Source organism: Macrotis lagotis, chromosome 3 (assembly GCF_037893015.1).
Source record: "Macrotis lagotis isolate mMagLag1 chromosome 3, bilby.v1.9.chrom.fasta, whole genome shotgun sequence".
NCBI lineage: Eukaryota > Metazoa > Chordata > Mammalia > Peramelemorphia > Peramelidae > Macrotis > Macrotis lagotis.
Window position 1 is genome coordinate 58056251 of NC_133660.1, and position 15262 is coordinate 58071512.

A 15262-nucleotide genomic window follows, 5' to 3' on the forward strand; every position below is an offset into this window, starting at 1 on the left:
AATTTTTCCCTTTTATTTCCTAACAGATGGTAATGGAGCAAGGGGATTGGCTGGTTGGGGGTGATCTTCAAGTCCTGGACCGAATTTATTGGAATGATGGTCTTGACCAGTATCGCTTCACCCCTACTGAGCTGAAACAGAAATTTAAAGATATGAATGCTGGTAAGAACTCACCTCAGTTTCTAATCTAGCATCATTATTATCTCACCTGTATCTGCTCTATCAATCAGCTCATGATAGAATCAGAATTCTTGCTTGGGAGGAACTGATAATTGCCAAAGTTCAAAACCCCCAAATCTGCCCATTGGCCCCTTTTTGCCTCTTGAATAAAGTGGAACCCCTCCTCTGGCATTTATGGGCCCTGCCTGACTGTCCAGGCTCTGTGCATGTCATTCCTTTTTACATCCTCTCCTTTGAGCCAGACTAGCTCCCCTGCTGATTCCCCCCCCCCCCCCCCCCCAGTGCCTCTCATTGCCACGTCTTCTGTGGAAGACCTGTACTGACTCTTATAAAACTGGTTATTTAGAACAGCGTCTGGGATTCATCATTAGGTATTGGGTGAGAACCGCTTTAGGATCGACCCATAGAGGTCACCTCTATAACAATAGTTCCAAATTTGCTGAAATGAGCTTTGAAATATTTATAGAATTTTCTTGACTTATATTTTGGTGTTTGTGTATTGATTCTTTCTGAGGAATCCTTGTTTATGTGGATTATTATTCCCTTTCCCAAGTTCTGATGCCCTTCATTTCAGAAATAACTTTGTCTTTCATTTTGTTTTTCTATTTGTACATTTGATTTTACCCTGGCAAAAGAATGTCAACTCCTTGAAGTCAGAGACTGCTTTTTTAAGATCTATTTATTTAATTGTATACTCATTTCACAGTCCAGTGCATGAAACATAGTGTAGACACTTAATAAATGTTTGTTAGCTGATTTTTTTCCTACATCATCTCAAAATGACAATCTAAATAAAGGAGGGAGGGAAAGATAATAACTATAGGAAAGGAATTTTTTCTAGGATGAAAGGTAAGAGGCAATTTTACATCTTCATTTTTTTAGAATATGATTTGGTGTTCTATGTGTGAAAGAAATATTAGTAAAATAATCAACAAGTTGTACATTACAAAACTTGCACATGAAAAGTAGCAGTTTTAAGGCAAACTGAAAATCCTTATTTTTAGTAGTCTGAATACAGAGTAAGCAGCTGGTGGCTCAGTACTTAGTAGTACTTGGAGTCAGGATGACTTGAGTTCTAACTGCCTCAAACATTTACTAGCTGTGTGGCCCTGAGCAAATCACTGCACTGCTGTCTGCCTCAGTTTCTTCACTTGTAACATAGAGATAATAACTTTTAGCACCTACCTTTCAGGATTGCTGTGAGGATCAAATGATAATTATAAGTATTTAACACAGTGTCTGGCACCTATTATAGTAAATGCTTGCTCTCTTGTCTTCCCTTTAATGTTTGGATGAATGTGTGGTTGTAAATATTTGATAGTCATCAAAAAAATTTGAATTTAGCAAAGTTCTTGTTTTGAAAGTCAGTAGTACTACAGTATTTACTAAGAGTAATATAAGAAAAGCCTATTCAAAGTGGGCATTGTTTTTCCAGTGACTGTTTTTGACAGTAAAATGAAGAGAAGGGTGAGAGTAGAAGATGGGGAAGAGTCAGTAATAGGAGACATTGCACATTCCCACAGCCACAATATACAAATGGGGTTAGGGATTGGATCTGTGATCACATTGATGGAGGGAACTTCCAGGTGAGCAAACTCCTACCTGGGATTGAACCCAGATCTTACTGGTTTCAGGGCTAACTCTCTCCACTACATCATGCTGCTTCTAGTGCAGATGTAGCTATGGCTATTGTCAGTGTACAGAATATGCTATCTGTGTGTGTGTGTGTGTGTGTGTGTGTGTGTTCGTGTGTGTTCGTTTGTTCGTTCAGATCACTGATTTCTTCAGAGTTGGTTCTTTTTCTTCATTGTTGAAGAGGACTGAAATGACAGTGTGTCCAATTGAGACTGATCCAACCAGTATGAGTTCCTAATGCTCTATCACAGGTTGGACACACTTAATCCATATGAGCCATTGTGGTGGATTCTCCAAATCTGTGCATTCTGCTTTGCTCATAGAGAGCAGCACCTGCTCTAATGAGGGCACACCATGCTGCCCAACCCTGTGCTAGTGTCTCCCAAGCTAAACAGTCATTTCCAGAGTTCTTTAGAGATCTTGAGAGGAGTATCCTTGTAATGCTTTTTCTGGCCTCTATGTGAGCACTTGCCTTGCTTTAGTTCTCCATAAAAATAGTCTTTCAGGCAAGTTTGGAAATCAAGCAATGTGACCAGCTTAGCAGTTTTGTTGGAGAAAGGAACCATCCTGCCAGGTGATCTTCAGAATCTTCCTAAGGCATTTCAAATGGAAGCAATTCAGTTTCCTTATGTGGCACTGGTAGACTGCAGGCACTCCCACATAAGGTCAGTTTAGTGATCTGTCCAGCATTGCACTACCCATGGCCTTTGTCACTCTCCCATCCAGTCTTTTCTCCTTACAATCACATAGTCTATTTGATGTCATTTTTTGCTGTGAGGGCGCATCCAGGAAGTTTTAATGCATTTAGGTAAATGGAAGACAGTGTTGGTGCTGAGAAGGTCATGAGATGCTCAAATCTTCAGTAGTAGGTGACCCTTGCTATTGCTGTTTCCAGTTATGCTCTTCCCAAGGATTCCCTGCCATGTCTGGCAATCTGAGTGCATTCTAGCATCAGTAATCCAGTGTTACATTGATGATGAGGATCTCCAGGTCTTTGTAAAATTTTTCTTGGATTTTTTTCAAGGTCACTGTCAAGGCAGCATGGATGCTGATAATGGTGGTGGTGTGGTATCTTCCTGCAAGTGGCAATCACATTGTCATCAGGGAAGGGAACTCTGAGAGTCCATTCCTCCTTATGTTACAGTTGGACAACTTTTTTTTTTTTAAGGTTTTTTGCAAGGCAAACGGGGTTAAGTGGCTTGCCCAAGGCCACACAGCTAGGTAATTATCAAGTGTCTGAGACCCGATTTGAATCCAGGCACTCCTGACTCCAGGGCCGGTGCTTTATCCACTGCGCCACCTAGCCGCCCCTAGTTAGGCAACTCTTAAACAGCTTCAAATTATAAGTCCTCATTCAGGGCCTCAGAGATTAAGTCACTCAGTATGTGTGATAGGTTGGACTTCAGGTTGGATCCTCTTGACTGCAAGACTGGCCCCCTGCCCATTATAGTATACTGCCTCACTTGTACCTAGTGAATATTTTCTAAAATGGTGAAAATACTTGAACTTGATGAATTCATTCTCCCCACACCCAGAGTCTTGGTTGGATCCTAAGATCATGGAAGCCCAGTAGAATTAAATGTACCTGTATGTTGAAGTGGAAAGAGTCTAGTCTTTTCATGATAATGAGAAGTAACTTGGACCCTGAGGGACTTATTGGAGGAGCCTAAAAATACTTCTGCCTTTTTCCTGGCCCTTGTCATGGGCTTCTGTGGAAGGGGGGCAGTAGGAGTAGGGCAGGGTCTTCTTAGCCCCTAGGTTGTGACAGAGGTTCTGATGGGTTGTGGAGGAGCCCTCCCAATCTCTCTTGGTTCTCATGGGTTATTTCCTATTTATCTTGGTTATATCATCTGTACATGATTGTTTATGTGTTGACCCCCACCCCCCATTAGACTGGGAACCCCCCTTGTATCTTCAGGGTCTATCAGGAACATTATAGTGTAACAGCACAGTGGGGTTGCAAGGTTGCATTATCATGCATGGAGCCCTGGGCATTTTTTTTCCTAGGTTTTTTGCAAGGCAATGGGGTTAAGTGGTTTGCCCAAGGCCACACAATTATTAAGTGTCTGAGGCTGGATTTGAACTTAGGTATTCCTAACTCCAGAGCCAGTGCTCTATCCACTGTGCCACCTAGCTGCCCCCATTTTCTTGATTTCAAATCCAGGCTTGGTAGGAAACCACTCCAGTATCTCTGCTAAGAAAACCCCAAATGGGGTCACGAAGAGTGAGACATGACTGGAAAACACTGACCATCAGCATCATCTTAGGTTAGAGTCTGGCCCACACTGCACTTAATAATGTCTAACAACCAACTTACCTTATCCATGAGGGTCTTCTTGCCAAGGAGTAAAAGCTTAAATTGAGTTCATAGGAATTAAGGAATTTAGTATTGTTGATTTCAAACAGACATCTAGAGAAATTAAATCTCTCATTTGATTTCATAGACATCAGTCTGATGTCAGATCTTGATGCCAGATCTAGGCTTTGCCTTGCAAAGAATTAAGTGATTTTATCTTTTCTTTTTTAACCAGCTTATACTTGGAAAATTAGTGAATTTTTTTGTTGACATTTGTTTTCTAATAAGCAGAAAATAGTTTGTTGGAGGCCTTGTTGAAATTCTTATTGATTAAAAAATTCATGAATATCTTTTTAAAAAATATCACCTAACCCCCCCCCCCAATATTTCTCCCTCTTTTCCCTCCCAGAAAGCCATTTTATGTGACAAATTTTTAAGAAAAATTTCTTAAAAATCTATTGAGAAAAACTGGAAATATATGCAATAATTCAATACTGGTGAACCTTCTATCTTGAAAAGAAGTGGAGGACTTGACTTAAATTTGAATTTGAATTTGAATTTAGTGTATTAGTATATATAGAGAGTATTGAGTGTACTAATTGTTGGTAACAGAGCCTTAAATTTTGATTGTTTATACATACATACACACACACACACAATGTAAGGATTTTATTATATATATATATATATATATATATATATATATGTTTAAAGAAAGCTTATTGTCACAGAGAATCAAGTATCATCTTAATAAGAGATACTATAATCTTTGTTCAAAGTAGTTAGGACTTAATGTCAATAGCCTGACATCAGAGAGTAAAGAGCCCCAGAGTGTTGTTTTATTTGTTTTTATACTTCAGACTCTCTTTGCTATTAGACAAATAAGTAACAGACCCAAGAGTTATGCTCTGGTCTGGTTGTTACGATTTGTTTGTTTGTTCTGCTGGTAGGGTAGCAACAAGCCACTACTGAAATTCGAGATGTATGATAAAGGGAAAGAGAGCAGTGGATGGCCTCTAGCTAAGACCTTTTAAATTTATTTCCTCTTCTTCATCCTAAAAGTAATTGATTGTCTTTGCTGTGAATAGTCTAATACTGGTTTCAGATCATTAAATCAATTTCTAACTTCATTACCTTTGATGACCCATGGAATGTTCCCCCTCTGGGAAAATTAGGAGGTCTCTGTTTTAGTGTTTCCATTAGGAAATGTGAGAAATGGTCAGTTTGAAGAGGGCTGGGTAATTGAATTGATCCATTGGTTGACCAATATGCTGGAACAAGAGAAGTTTCAGTTTAGTCAAGTAAAATCAGTCAATCCATGGTTATTGTACATTATATACTTAATGATTAGCACAGTGCATGATACATATTAAGAGCTTATATATTGACTGATTAAAAGGTTGCAAAAACATTCACATGACTAATCATCAAGAAACTCATCTAATAGGGAAGTTTGGGAATGGATTCTTGCAAGGGGTTGTTTTAAATAATAGTAGCTCACATTATAGAGGATTATAAGATTTATAAAGCACTTTACTAGCAGTTATTTCATGAGATAGGTAGGCAAATGTGAATTATCTTCATTTTACAAATGAGAACTGAAACTTAAAGAGGTTAAATGATTTGACCAATGTCACAATTATTAAGTGTCTGAGCCAGATTTCAAACCAGATTTTCTTTTGCATTCCAAACCAAAATTCTTTCCAGTGTCTCTGGTACTTCTTTCCATTCTATTTTTTATAGTAAGGGCTCTTAACCTGGCATCCATGAACTTGGGGTGTTTTTGGTTTTTAGTCTGATAACTCTCTTTCAGTATAATTTTTTCCCATTGTGACCCTGTGTGTTTTATTTTATATGCATTTTAAAAACTTGATTTTGAGAAGAGAAAAGTCCATAGGCTGCACTGGTCTGTAGCCAAAGTGCAAATTGAAAGGAAATTGAAAATTAAATTAAATTAAAAAATCCCAGTTTTAGTGAAAGGAATAGCTCTAGTCATTGAGTAAGTATTCCAAACAGCAGGAACCAATGGTGGGTAATGTGAGAGACATAGCTTTTACTAAACATACAATACTAGTCTTATAATGCCTCATAATATACATATATGTTCTTATAGATGTACACACAGTTATATGTGGAGAGGCTAAATGCACAGAAACATTAGAATCCTTAAATTCATTTGTTAAGTGGAAAGAACAGGTATTAGTTCTGATTCAGCAAGATCAAGATAGAAGGAATGCAAAGAGAAAAGCGAACCTAGGAACTATGAGTGAAGAATCTGGAAAATATACTGATGGTCTGGGTCGGAAATTGGCAGCTCATGGTAATGGGTCTCAGAAGTGTGCCATAGTATATTGCCCATGCTTAGAAAAACATGATTGTACCGATTTACTGAAAGAGTTGCTGACAAGTACTCTCTCTCTCTCTCTCTCTCTCTCTCTCTCTCTCTCTCTCACACACACACACACACACACACACACACACACACACACACACACGAGAAGGTGATACCAGAGGCAATGAGAAGGGAATTGGAAAGGGGGGTTGAGAATAATTTTAAGCCATTTTCTTTTTAGATTTGGCATTTTAAATCACACATCTTAGATGAGAGATCAAGATGTGAACTGTAGATATGGAAATCATCTGTATGACTAATGCAACAATATACTCTCCTGACTTTGCTTTGCTTTTTTTTTAGATTTTTCAAGGCAATGGGGTTAAGTGGCTTGCCCAAGGCCACACGGCTAGGTAATTATTAAGTGTCTGAGGTCGGATTTGAACCCAGGTACTCCTGACTCCAAGGCCGATGCTCTATCCACTGTGCCACCTAGCTGCCCCTGACTTTCCTTTTTTCTCTTTTGCTTCCTGTTGCCTTGCCTGTCTTCTTTCCATTTGCATCTATTCCACAGGCTTCATTTATCACTTTTATACAGATGATTTCTACTTTTGTAACCCATTTATTTCCATTTTCCTGTTAGCTTGCCCTTAAAACTCAACTATCCCCCTTACCTCCATATTGAGCTCATTAACTCTTCCTTTGGGCCACTTATCTTCCTCAGGATGTCTCTGAATTTTCTATTCTTTTTTGATAGAACCAAGTTACCCACACTTGAAATCAAGGTTTAATTCTGAGTCTACCTCTGTAGTAGCACACATAACCTCACAATTAGAAAGGACTTAGAGACTTTCCCAGCTAATTTATGCACATTGTAGTCTCCTTTGTACAATTCTCCCAAGCAGTCATCCTTTGTTTAAAGATTTATATTGTGGTGGTATTTGGGCAATGAATAAACAAATTATGGTATATGAAAATAATGGTGAACTACTAGAGAATAAGGACTGTTTTTTCCCCTTTCTTTGAATCCTCAGTGCTTACTTAGTCTGACCTATAGTTAGTACTATATTCATATTCTCCATTTCCTTTAACCAATTTTTCTCTGGCTAGTTGTTATGATGATGATGATGATGATGTAGTAAAAACCAGTCTACCTCTTCCACATGAGTGCTCATCAGTACTTAAAGAAAGAAGCTGTGTTTCCTGCCTTCTCTTTTCTAGGCTAAATATGTTTCATTTCCTTGAACCAATTTTTCTCTGTCATCATCTCCAGTCCTTTCTTCAGTTTGATTCTGCTATGAATGTACTGCAGCTTCTCAATTTCCTTCCTAAAGTCTGGCATTCAGAATTGAACTCCATATTCTGGTTTCACCACAGCAGAGTGCCATGGTATATTTACCACTCAATAAAAGTCTAAGATTACCTCTATTTGCTTATATTGAGTTTGAAGTCCACTAAATTTCCTAGATCTCTTTTTAATAAGAAATTGCTCTAACCATACCTTCCTCATCTCATAATTATGAAATTGATTCTTTTTTGAAATCACATATAAGATTAGAATTAACTTTGTTAAATTTCATCTTCCATTTCCAATTTAGGATGTTTAGATCTTGAATCTTTCATTCAATATGTTAGTTCTCCCTCCAGTGTCTCCAAAGACCACTGGGAAAAATGTTGATTAGCACAGGACCATGGATAGAGTCCAGAGCACTGAACTGGAAATCACCCTCCACAATGACATTGAGTCACTGATTGCTACTCTTTTTGCCCAGTTATTCATTTGATATGTTAATATTGTCTGACCTGACTCATTCTTCATCAAGCTGTGCTGTGATCACTATTTTCCCTTTCTAGACATCCACAAACCATCCCTTTAATTATACATTCTAGAATTTTACCAGGAATTGAAGTGAAGTTCACTAGCTTAAAATTTGCAGATTCTGCTGTCTTTTCTACTTCTTCCTTTTTTGGGGGTGGGGAAAAGTGAAATCTTTGATTCAGGATGGTTAAAATTCTGCATGTTCTAGTTTTGACCTTGGCTGTCTGCTGAGAGATGTTAAGTGATTTTTTTCTGTGTTTTCAGTTCTGTGATACCTCTCCTGTTAATTCTGACCTTTCAACAGTCATTGATCACACTCATCCATCACATATATTAGTACGCTAAGTCGTGTTCAGCTGATCATTTTTCTTGACTTATTTTGTATTTCAAAACCCCATTCTTCCCACCCAGAGTTCATTCCACTGAAAATACCCATGCCAAGCTCAATAGTTCTAGTCCCACTTCTGTCGCTGTGTGGTCTATGTGTAGTTACAAGCACTTTTCTCACAACAGCTTGGGACTGGAGGTGAGAGTGAGTGGCATCATCATTCATTTCTCTAATTTTACAGGGGCAGAACAAGATTTAGCTTGGAGCAACTTCGCCTTAAAGACACATAGCAAAGATGACTAGGGGCAGAGGATGGAGTGCTGGGCCAAGAGTCAGGAAGACTTGAGTTGACTGTAGATGAGTCATTTCACCATTGTCTGCCTCAGCCTCTCATCTGTAAAAAAGTGATAATAATAATAGCCCTTTAATAAGGGCTTGTTGTCATTTGGAGGAGCAAATCAGATGATAAGATAAATTTTTTTTGATTATTTTTTAATTTTATGATTTTTCCCCTAATCCCGCTCCCCCCCCCCCCCAACCCCAGAGGAGTCAGTGTTAGTCTTTACATTGTTTCCATGCTATACATTGATTTCAGTTGGATGTGTTAAGAGAGAGGTCATATCCTTTTTTTTTTTTTTGTAAGGCAATGGGGTTAAGTGACTTGCCCAAAGCTAGGTAATTATTAAGTGGCTGAGGCCAGATTTGAACTCAGGTACTCCTGACTCCAGGGCTGGTGCTCTATCCACTGTGCCACCTAGGCAACCCAAGAGATCAATATCCTTAAGGAAAAAAATAAAATATGAGAGATAGCAAAATTATATAATAAGATAATGGTTTTTTTAAAATTAAAGGTAATAATCTTTGGTTTTTTGTTCAAACTCCACAATTCTTTCTCTGGATACAGATGGTCTCCATTACAGATAGCCCCAAATTGTCCCTGATTGTTGCACTGATGGAATGAGCAAGTTCATTAAAGTTGATCAAGATAACTTTAAAGTTATTTGTAAACATATAAATGCTACCTTGAAAAAGTGTTAGTTGGACCCATGAAACCAACACAATATTTCATTATATTCATGTATCACTTTGTTTAGATATTCTTTCTTCACCATTTTTCAGAATGAAAATGTGACAAGAGGTACAAAATTAAACACTTAAATTGGCTATGAGTCAATGCCTCATACCATTTATAGTAATACCATTAGTGGTAGCTCAAATGGACTATGTCTGCTGAGTTCATGGAACTCCTCTTTATAAGCATTATAGGTATGAGAAGAATAGAGGATGTCAGAGAAGTGCTATATTTGGAAGTCTGTGCCACAGAAAGACAAGGCCATTTTTTTCATCTCTCTGCTAAAGGATGAGGGGGTAAGATGGGAAATTGTAGGTGGAGAAGACTAGAAGACTGATGAATGAGTTTAAATACCCCAGAGATTCCTGTGTTCACATGATATTGTAGCAAGCAAATATTTCTACTTGAAAGACTTTTGGCAGTAAAGTATTAAATACTGCTAATATGGACTTTTTTTATGAATGATCAATCTTAACTGTTTGCATTAACTATCTAATGCAGAAATAGATTAATCTTTTTTGGGGGAAGGAAGCCTAGATTAATAAACCTATAGAATCATTTATATATACATGTATTCTTGTTGCTTTTTTGTTTCCTTTTGGAAATGTGTGCCTGTAAATGGCTATATTTTAAAACTATCTTTGACCTGCTAGTAATTCAAGGATTTACTCATTGGTCTTTTGAGATGTGTTACCAAAATAAATGCCCCAATGAAGGGTTAAGAGTTTGTTGCTTATTAACTGGGAAGGAGAAATACTATTTATCAGAACTGCAGAGCAAAAACACCTTGTATCTTGGCAAGTCAAGCCAGAGGTTAATGCTCTATTGAGCCTTGGGTAGCCAGTGAAAGGGTCTGGCTAAGTTCAAGGTAAGAGAGGAGCATATATGGAGCCTGGTAAAAGTAAAAGTCTAGAGAGGCATCCTCAGTATCAGGAAGATTAGGGTTCAGGTCCCACCTCTGACATATACTAATCAAATAATGTATTACGTGCATACCACTTCATGCACTTTTAAAACCCTACAGAAATGTTGTTATGCTGACTATATGACCCTGGGTAAGTTGCTTAACAATGACATTTGATGAGACAACTCTCTTGAGTTAAAGGGAGTTTTCCTAGTGAAGACAAAGGTCTAAGATTCCTGCCAAAAGTGAAACTTGCTATTACAATTAGGGATACCAACACAATATAGGGATGTTTAATATACCAAGTCTTATTAGCACTTGGAGGCCCTTACCTTGGAGTTCTGACACATATCATTTTCTTCATGTTGATGTCAATTTGTACTTTGTTCTTTAATCTTATTTAGACTACTTAGCTCCTTTGTTTATTTTTCAAAAGAAGTTCTGTGATTTGCAATCTGAGTAGAGGGCAACTTGGTCATAGAAAGACATTAATCACAGCTTCCATTTAGTTTTTTTTTGATTTTGTTAGGTTAAAATGTTGATTATTTCCTTGGACTAACTTTTTTTATACTATCAATATAAGTAAAAAGTTTCTGAGCTTCATGCTTTGTCTTTCAAATAAAGGTTGCTTCTGTTTGTAGTTTGAAAGATAACTTTAATGTAAGATAGATGTGACTTCTAATAATTCTTGGAGAAACCTCAAGAGGGAGCTGCTGTTATGGACAGACAGCTGATACAGTGACTAGAGCTTTGGGCTAGGAGTCAGACAGTTCTGAGTGAAAAAATCTGAACTCAGACACTTAGTGGCCAGAGACCCTGGTATTCCAATCTAAGCCAGGGGGATGTGAGTTGGAATTTAATTAAGGCTGCCGGGAAGGAGTTTGGGATTAGGACTGGAAGTCACCTTTGAGAACATCATCAAACTTCCACATTTTACAGAGGAGAAATTAAAGGCCATTTGAAGAATCTTAAGAGAAGTAAAGGAACTTGCTAAGGTCCCACAAGTAGTAAATGACAGAGCTGGGATAGGGATCTTGGTCTTGTGATTACAAATCCAGTGTTCTTGATGGAAGAGACTGCTTTTACTTGAGAAAAACAGGCAATTGTTTACATAGGGGCTGAATGGCCACCATGAATTAGTAGAAATCTGCATTTTGAGCACAATCATTACCAGGAGACAGAGTGAGTGAAAGTGGACTCCCAAATTTGCAACTGGGGACAAGATTGAGTATAAGACAGACCAAGCAAGTAGAATAATGGAGATAAACACATGCAAGTCCTTTGTTGAACCAACAAATCAAGTTTTCTTGTTCCTTTAAGTTCACTGTCATGGGTGGGCTAAGGTTTTAGATTGATTTAGAGAGTCACAGTCAAAATAAAAACTAAATATAAAATCAGAAGGAATGTTAGTTAAATCTTGAAGATTACTCCTTGACTATAGACTATATCCATACTCTTTAACTGCCCAACCATTGATAATGTTTACATAATTAAAATACATTTTTAATAACAAATAATAAAAATACAGTTCCTTATTACATAATATTTATTATTCACAGAAAAATTACCATGTGTCTTTTCTACCCAAGACAAAGTCAATTCCCCTTCTCCCAAAATGGTTTCTATTTATTATACTGGGGTTCTAAGCATGTTTGACTAATCACTCAACCAACTCTAGATAGAGTTAGGCTTTATTGTTTTTTCCTTTAGGTTGTAATCCACAACTGAATTCTATCTATTTTAATGCTGGAAATTATCTTCTCAGATGCTGTCTTTGCCTTTCAATTACGCAACCCCGTACACAATGGCCATGCTCTACTAATGCAGGATACTCATAAGCAGCTTTTGGAAAGGGGATACCGGCGCCCAGTTCTCCTCTTGCATCCTCTTGGTGGCTGGACAAAAGATGATGATGTTCCTTTGATGTGGCGAATGAAGCAGCATGCTGCGGTGTTGGAAGAAGGAATCCTGAATCCTGAAAACACGGTGGTGGCCATCTTTCCATCACCCATGATGTATGCTGGACCAACTGAGGTAGACCTGTTTTCTAGCTAGGCCTGGTAACTTGTTTTCATCTATGAACTTACCTTCTCTTTATTGTCTCGATCTGGATCTCTAGTCTTGGCACTATTAACAGAGACAGATCCATGAGTAATAGTAGTCCCATGATAGCTTCTTCTTTTCCTTCTCTACTATTCCCAGATTTCTCATATCTGTTATTCCTTTGAATAATCATCTCCTTCAAAAGAGGAAGTGTGGGGGGGGGGCGGGACTAGGTGGTTCAGTGGATAGAGTGTCGGCCCTGGAGTTAAGAGGACCTGAGTTCAAATTTGAACTCAAACACTTAATAACCTAGCTGTGTGACCTTGGACAAGCCACTTAACCCCATTGCCTTAAATAAATAAAATTAAAAAAAAAAGAGGGATAGGAGAGACTGGTCTCTTGGCTCCTGGGTTATCATCAGCCCTTGTAGGGAATCTGAGTATAAGAAGCCCTGACAGGCAAAAATAGGGAAGTTGGAGACAGGTTTTGAAGATTTAGAAAAAGGAAAAATGCATTTGAAATGGTTCTGGTCCACTATACAGACTTGTTCTTTTCTGCTTTTGGGTTCATTGACCCAACTCTAGTCCACCTTTGGGCAATTTGAGTAAGAAGTATATAGGGATCACTTTATGAATTGATCAGAAAGTTCTTGTGACTATGGATCCTTTTTTGTAGCTTTTTTTCCTCATAGGTCTTTATTATTTTTTCTTTATTTTCACATAACTACAATAGTCTTGTTGGAAAAGTAATTATAATCCACCCCCCCAGCTAGAGAAACCTCAAGAAAAAGAAAGTGAGAGAAAAAAAGTGAACTTCAGTCTGTGTTCAGATACCATCAACTCTGTCTCTGAGATGTTTTGAATTCTTTATGTCCATCAGAAAAGTTGCTTCAATATCTTTTCCCCACAGTTGCTATTGTTAACTGTATTTCCTTTCATCCTATTCTTCCCCACCCTTATTTATTCTATTCTCTCTCTTCACCCTGTTCTTCTTCAAAAGTGTGTTGTATCTGACTACCCTTTTCTAGTCTTACCTATATCCCCCTCCCCCTCCCCCTGTCCCCTTTCTCCCTTTCCTTTCCTCTCCTTTTTTTCCTCTAGGGTAAGATATATTTCTCTACTCTATAGATTATGCATGTTATTTCCTCTCTGAGCCACTTCCAATGAAAGTGAAGGCTGCCTTGTAGGCTTTAAAAAAAACAAATTTCCTTATGGGCTGCTTTTTTCCTTGGAGGTTACCAAGTATATGTTTAGTAAATTAATTAGTTTTAGCTGCTAGTAATTAAATTTTTTTTGTTTTTTTGCAAGGCAATGGGATTAAGTGACTTGCTCAAGGTCACACAGCTAGGCAATTATTAAATGTCTGAGGCTGGATTTGAACTCAGGTACTCCTGTCTCCAGGGCCCCGTGGTCTTATCCACTGCACCTCCTAGCTGCCCCTACCAGTAATTCTTTATTCCCGAGTTGGAACCCTTCTTGAGAAAGTTTCATTTCTTCTTTTCATGAAGGCAATTTTCAGGACTGTACATTTTTTTTTTTTAACAAAAGATTCTTTAAAACAGACTTACATCCTGATAGTCACAGTTGACTGAGAGATGAAGAAAATATAAGTCCCTTGGTATTTCCTGTAATCAGTGATCAATACAGTGAAATACAGAATCTAGGGCTTTTCCCTCCATTTGATAATTTCTCATGTATTAGCTGAGTCTGTGTAGTTTCCTTTATAATTTGGGGGATAGCATGGATTGAGGTATGGAATCAAATGAAGCATGGAATAAGGAAACAAAGGCCTGCCAAAAATGTTTTCCAATGTTGTAAAGGAGTCTTGCAAGTGATTAGACTGAGTCCACACAGGAAAATCTAAGTGGATGAAAAAAGCCTGTTGTCCATATTCTGTTGTCATGAATGATCAGACTGTTGAATAGTAGGATAAACAATGCAGATAGACAATGAATTGTTACCACAGAAGAAAGAGAAAGGACCTTAGTCCTTAGCATTTGAGAAATTGCTTAGAATTCTTTACAATTCTAAGCTGCTTCCGAGTGATTCTGTGTGTTTATGAACAACAGCAGTTCTTTAAAACAGTAATGTCAAATTCAAATAAAAGTGGTAGTCCCTAAACCATGCATAAGGATCCTGTGGGCTGCATATCAATTTAGTTTTAAAATGTAATGTTATCTATGGTTTATTACATTTTTATTTATTTTGTAAATCTTTCCAAGTTAACATGGGCCTTGGAAAAATGACCGACCATATGCTTGACATCTCTGCTCTAAAGAAGCAGATTTGTGAATGACTGAAAGGGAAATGCACATGGTCTAGAGCAATTTGCATCGTATTTCCTCTTGTGACCTATCTGCTTGTACCCAGAAGTGTCATAAATGACATCCTTGAAGAAAAATATGAATAGAAAAGGGTCTATGACAGTTGTGTAGCAGAGTTAGAGAAACAATGGTTTGACCACTGTCCTGGTTCTTAATGACTGAGAAATCTGAGAATTTATGACTTAGGACATGGTTGAGAATCTGTTGAGCTGAGAAGGGAAGATTGCAGTCCACACTGATGAAGGGGTATTCAAATTGATGATCAATTGAAATAGAAAAATAAATACTTATTTGTTTTTCATCATTATCCTTTAACTATGTTAGCACCAT

At 37.8% G+C, this 15262-nt stretch overlaps 1 protein-coding gene across 2 annotated transcripts in view; it reads left to right on the forward strand.

Annotated features, from left to right (window-relative positions):
- Window positions 1-15262, forward strand: part of PAPSS1 (3'-phosphoadenosine 5'-phosphosulfate synthase 1) — a 118727-nt gene that overhangs the window by 72389 nt on the left and 31076 nt on the right. For both annotated transcript variants that reach the window (XR_012476902.1, XM_074228742.1), the window contains exons 9-10: window positions 27-162; window positions 12332-12600. Coding sequence is in view for 1 of the 2 variants with exons in the window: in XM_074228742.1 (XP_074084843.1) it covers window positions 27-162; window positions 12332-12600 (405 nt within the window). In the remaining variant the exon portion in view is untranslated. The remainder of the gene's footprint in view (window positions 1-26; window positions 163-12331; window positions 12601-15262) is intronic.